General features: G+C 40.1%; 1 protein-coding gene across 1 annotated transcript; it reads left to right on the top strand.

Moving 5' to 3' along the window:
- The first annotated feature begins 3,966 nt into the window (after window positions 1–3,966).
- Window positions 3,967–5,530, top strand: LOC145108837 (SMAD/FHA domain-containing protein). The gene has a single exon (XM_079045930.1). It carries the CDS (start codon window positions 4,032–4,034, stop codon window positions 5,274–5,276), a length of 1,245 nt encoding a protein of 414 aa, XP_078902056.1. The 5' UTR covers window positions 3,967–4,031; the 3' UTR covers window positions 5,277–5,530.
- Window positions 5,531–5,898: the final 368 nt, after the last annotated feature.

Genomic DNA, 5,898 nt, shown 5'->3' on the forward strand with positions numbered 1-5,898 from the left:
TACTCGTTATGTTCCGCGGGTAGAGAGAGAGGTTGGCTCAGGAGTTCTTGGAGCTGAAACAGGATTCAGAGTCGGTTACGGAGATCACCAGGATGTTCACTGAGAGGGTGATGTTTTGCCCGGAGTTCGCGTCGGAGCAGGCTCAGATGTCCCGGTATCTGAGTATGCTCAAGAGGGATATTAGACAGTTTGTGTCCACGCAGAGATGTGATACCTTGTTAGAGTTGCAGGAGGCCGCCAGGCGGCGTGAGTTGGAGATTGAGTTGCATTTACGAGAGCAGAGGCAGGCCCCGGTGCAGTCGCAGCCGGCGCCAAAACGGTTTAAAACCGTTGACTCCAGGATTGGGGGTCAGAGCAACCACACTTGCGAGAAGTGTGGGAAGGGTCATACCGGAGTTTGTAGGTCCGGTGGTACGTGCCGCAAGTACGGGAGAGAGGGTCATTATGCGACGGATTGCCGTCAGTCAGCCCCGGTACAGGATATGAGGATTTGTTATCACTGCCATCAGGTTGGACACTTGAGGGCCAACTGTCCACAGTTTGCTGCAGGATCGGTGCAGGCTCCAGCACCGGCCACTTTGAGGATTACTGGCGGGGGTCAGAGTGGAGTGGTGCCTCCGAGGGCTCAAGGACGCGCATTCCAGCTTACAGCAGAGGAGGTCAGAGCAGAGCCAGATGCAGCTGCGGGTATGTTTCCATCTTGTTATCTTATTATTTGTGTGGTATTGCAAACCTGTCTGCCTTTTTCCGCATGATTCGTAGTATGTTTAAGGATCTTAGTAGTTAGGAGTTGTAGTTCGTTAGCATCCAAGAGGATAGATGATCGGAAGGTAGGATATATGATATCTTTGCTGGGTATGGCACATGCGATGTGAGAAGTGTTAAGCTGAGATTCAACTTCCTTGGGGTTCGGGTGTGCGATGGCGGAAGGGTTATTCGGTGGAGGTTACTCACTCCCGAGGGAGTCAGTTCATGGATAAGAGGGAATATATGGAGTAAGGGTGATTGAGCTATGCTGGTTTTGGGCATCGGTGGTTAGTAGTCGGTGCACTAAGTGGGGGAGAATTGGAAAATTCTCCGGTGGAACAACATGCATCCAAGGATGGTTAGCTGTTTGGATTTCAACAGTGTTTTGCTGAGGGTGTGGATCAGTGAGAGCAAGTGGTAGACAAGTGGGGCGGAGAACAGACCATGGTTTTCGGAAAAAGGTGACCGATTGTTGTAAGGCCTAGGGTTAGGCCGGAAATTGAGTGTATGGAATGGAGCTGGAGTTCGGAACCCCAAGAGGGCTAGAACAGTATACATGGGAGAGATTCCTAGGAAGAATGGTTTAGGATGGTGTACCACAGTTTGAGCGGTCCGGATAGACTGAAGGCCGGTGGGCGTACCAGTCAGGCCGAAGGCTCGAAGAACGGTCCAGACAGGCTGAAGGCCCAGGAGGGCGGTCCAGACATGTTGAAGGTTCTGAGAGTTGTCCAGATAGGCTGAAGGCATGGTAAGGCGGTCCAGTCATGCTGAAGACTCTGTATGTGTTAGTAGACCTGTATGCAAAGATTGATTGGGTACGTTGCTATGCAATAGCAAGTGATAGGGCCTGGCCCCAAGTATTGATCATGATGATGGAGTTAGCTAAAGGCCGTGTATGGCTTCGTTAGCTGTGTGATCGGATTTGGAGTATATGGGAGTTAGGGAGTAGCAGTTTCTCTGCATGGGTGATGTAAAGTGGAGTTTTAGCACCATGGCGATTGTTGATGGAATAAAGGTCGTTGAGTAGTCCTTTTTATAGCAATGGGAAGAGATCAGGTGATAGTTAGCTTGGGCGGCCTGTCAGGGAGACAGATCCAATCTAACTTTCCAAGTAAAGGGCATCCCGGAGAGGTATGTATTTGATACTGCATGAAAATGAGTATGTATCTCTTCGAGTTGGAGTTCCAGTGGGGTCAGCCTCCCTTGGTGGTCTTCACGCTTTGGGGGCGTGAATGTGCCTTTCGAGATTTTGAGTAGCCAGAATTGACAATTAACGATTTCGAGGGCGAAATCATATTTAAGTGGGGGAGAATTGTAACGCCCCGTTCTAAAAGTATTTATTTATGAATTTTCGAGATCAAGAGTAAGGGCGTTTCGGTCTTTTGTGGGCAATGGGTTTCATTCGAGAAGGTTTCGGACCGGGGTTTTCTATAAGAACTTTTTAAAGGGGTTTTCTATAAATAGCCCCCTCCCCCCCATTTTTCGAATTTATAACGTCCGATTTATAAAATGTTGTTCGAAATTTATAATAATAATAACAGTAATAATATTAATATTAAAATATAAAAAAATATTTAAAAACCGATTTTATATAGCCGTTCGAATTTATAATGTCTTCTGAATGTTAAAATTTTGTGCGAAATTTATAATAATAATAATAATAATAATAATAATAATAGTAATAATAGTAATAATAATAATAATAATATTAAAATATAATAATAATAATAATAATAATATAAATTAAAAAAAGAATATAATATACCAAAAAAACAAAATAGGAAAAAAAAAACAAAAAAAAACAACAAAAGACAAAAAAGAAGAAAAAAATAATGTCAAATCAAATGTCAAAAAGTTGATATGATTGACTTTAGGGGGGTAAATATGGTTAAGGAGTAGGGATGAAAGTGGGTCCAAACCCGGACCGAATGGACCCGGACCCGGAAAACCCGGAACCGGTTAACGAGATTTTTTAGAACCGAAAACCGGACCGGTATATAGGAACCGGTTCTGGTTCGGTTCCGGGTACGGTATCGGGTAAAGTGGGTCTAGAACCGTAAAACCCGGAAATATCAAAGTGGGTAGGTTGGAACCGGATAAAGTGGGTTTAGAACCGAAAAACCCGAAAAAAACGGATTTTTTTGGTAATTACTTACTACTTAGTGGGTTGAACTTTGAAAATTTTCATATTGATATCACTACTTTGGGGGACTGTAACTCATTGAATATGAAACCAAAATTAACAAAATTATAGTCTAAAATCATGTACAAACTCTAAAATACGCTTTGGAAAAAAATGCATGTCAATCCGACTTTAAACGAATGAGATATGCATGTGTTAACATTTTCACAGAATACAAAGTACAAAAACAAATAGCTTAAAAGTTGAAAACTTTCAGTTTTGATATCCTGACTTCGTAGGACTGCAAATCATTGAATATTAAACCAAAAATGACAAAATTATAGTCTGAACTCATGTACAAACTGTAAACTATAAGTTGGAAAAAATCACATGTCAATTCGACTTCAAACGAATTAGATATGCATGTTTTAAACTTTCACCGAATACAAAAAAAACTAAAAAACTAAAAACTTCCAGCTTTGATATCTCGACTTTGGGGGACTGTAAGTCAATGAATATAAAACTAAAAATGGCAAATTTATAGTGTAAAATCATGTACAAACTCTAAACTACATGTTGGAAAAAATCGAATGTCAATCGGAGTTGAAACGAATGAGATATGCATCTTTTAAACGTTTCACAAAAACTGGTTCCGGCCCTAAAAGTGGTTCCGGTTCCTAACACCGGTTCCGGTTTTTAGACCCGGTTTACCCGGACCCGATGGACCCAAACCCGGATTACCCGGAACCCGGATAAAACCAATTTTTAAGCCCGGAACCGGAACCGGTTCTACATATTCCGGTTCTAACGGTTCCGGTTCCGATCCGGTTTTCCGGTTTTAAATCTCATCCCTATTAACGAGGGTACTTATAGCACAACCTCTTTTTAAATTGCAAAACATTTTTTTTGACTTTTAGCTTTTTAAAAAAAGTCAAAAGTCCTAAAAGTTATTCAAAAGATATCCCAAACACCATCTAACACAATTAATTAGTAAGGACTTAAAACATAATTTATAAAAGTAAAAGGTTTAATTGGAAATGTTTAGGTTAATGAAGGGGGTTAAATGAAAATTACAGAATCACATCCTGTCTAAACGTTTCATAGTTCAAACTTCAAACTCTTCTCTCCCTCTCTCTTTCCCAAACACACACAGTAGTGAACAATGGAATGCTCAATTTTGAAGCTTGTAATCGAGAAGGGACCAAGAGAAGGTGAAAGCCTAGAGTATTCATCTGGATCCATCGTCAAAATTGGTCGAATAGTGCGTGGCAATACCATCGGAATCAAAGACGCCGGCATCTCCACCAAACACATTTCCATCGAATTCGATAATGAATCGAGCAAATGGGAAGTCACTGATCTCGATTCTTCCAATGGTACAATTTTGAACGGGCAAATGCTTTTGCCTAACGTTCCTTCCACTCTCGAAGACGGCGACTGTATCAAGATCGGTGAGCTGACGTCGATTATTGTGAAGATTGGAGGAGTTCAATCGACTATTCGACCTCAAAGGAACCCTAGGAGGAAAGGAAAATCTGGAGTTGCTGCTGATGTTGAGAGGGAGCGGAGTGGAGGAAAATTAGGGCTCGATGGTGATTTGGGGGAAAATGCGGTGGAGGAACCAGTACCAAAGCGGAACCTCCGCCCTAGAGGTAAGAAAACCGTGGATTCGAAGACTGAGGTGGAAAACTTGAATGCTAAGAGGACATTGAGAAGCTCCAAGAATGAAGATAAGGCTAGTTCCATTTCTACACAAAATCAAATCTCTGAAGATACGAGTACAGATGTAAGAAAAGCAGCAGATCAAGTCGTCCCTGTAGAACAACGTAAGACACGAGGGAGGAAAAAGCAGTTGCCGGTGCAACATACCACCGATGATCCTGATTTAGATAAAGGGAAACCTGCAGAAACTGTTCTTCCAGTAAATGTCAAAAAGACACGAAGAGGAAGAAAGGGGTTGTTAACTGAACCTGATCCATTGGAAGATTTACAAACTAGTGAATCTGTTCGAGCTCATATGGCAGAGGAGCCAACATCAACACAAGAAGATCATGAGAAAAATGTAGTAAAAAACAGTGGTTTGGAGGAGAATTTGGACGCCAACCATGAGCCTTCTCAAGATCATGTTGCAGAGAAATTGGTGTCAACCCAAGAAAGTTGTGAACAACGGGAACCCTTGGTAGATCAAAGTTTATTGAAGGAGACTAGTGTTGATACTAGTAGGTGGCAAGATTTGGAGAAGATGACATTAGGCGACTTTTTTGATTACTTGGAGTGGTACTTGCCTAAAGAAATAATTGAGAAGACAGAAGAAATCATTTCACAATTGCCAGAAAAAAACAGGAAATACCATGAGGCTAGGCTTCAAAGAAATGAAAAGGATAAAGGAAAGCAAGCTATGGACTAAAAATGGAAATTACGAAGAGAATCAAAGCTATTCAGGTAACTAATAATCTAACTTCCACCTATTAGATTTCTCAGTCTTTGAGCTATGTTCTTATTGTATCTTTTAGCTCTGTTTCTTTTAGCCTTTAGTCTCTTGTATTAGGCTTAAGAAAAAGTAGTCTTGATTGTGCTATATGTTGATATAAGCAAGTTAGAATTTTTGGTCATTGTTATGGCTTTTCATTGTGTGAAATCCAATGTTTTTGCTTTCTATTAGTTAAAAGTGAAAATGCGAAGTTTATTTACTTTGCTTATTTTGAAAGTAACCCATGATGCTTTTTCAATTCAGAAAATGAAAATGAAGTGTGTTCTTTGGAATATTGTAAGGGCTTAATGCCAAAAATTAGCAATTTATGTTTAGAAAATATAACAGTACATATGGCCATATTGTATGTTTATTTATATAATTAAATTAAAACTAAATTTTTCTGTAATTTAAAATTTAAATTCATAAATAAACTTTATTTTTTTTAACAACATAAACATATAGAATGTATTTTCAAACAAACAATGAAATATGCTTACATGTAATTTATTTAGCAGTTTACTTTTATGAAATAATTTTTTTTCTTTATTTATCAACG

The sequence above is a fragment of the Lactuca virosa genome, chromosome 4 (assembly GCF_052849685.1).
Source record: "Lactuca virosa cultivar CGN04683 chromosome 4, Lactuca_virosa_CGN04683_v6, whole genome shotgun sequence".
Lineage (NCBI taxonomy): Eukaryota > Viridiplantae > Streptophyta > Magnoliopsida > Asterales > Asteraceae > Lactuca > Lactuca virosa.

Coding starts and splice junctions, on each gene's coding strand:
- LOC145108837 (XM_079045930.1), top strand. CDS start 4,032: ATGGAATGCTCAATTTTGAAGCTTGTAATCGAGAAGGGACCAAGAGAA.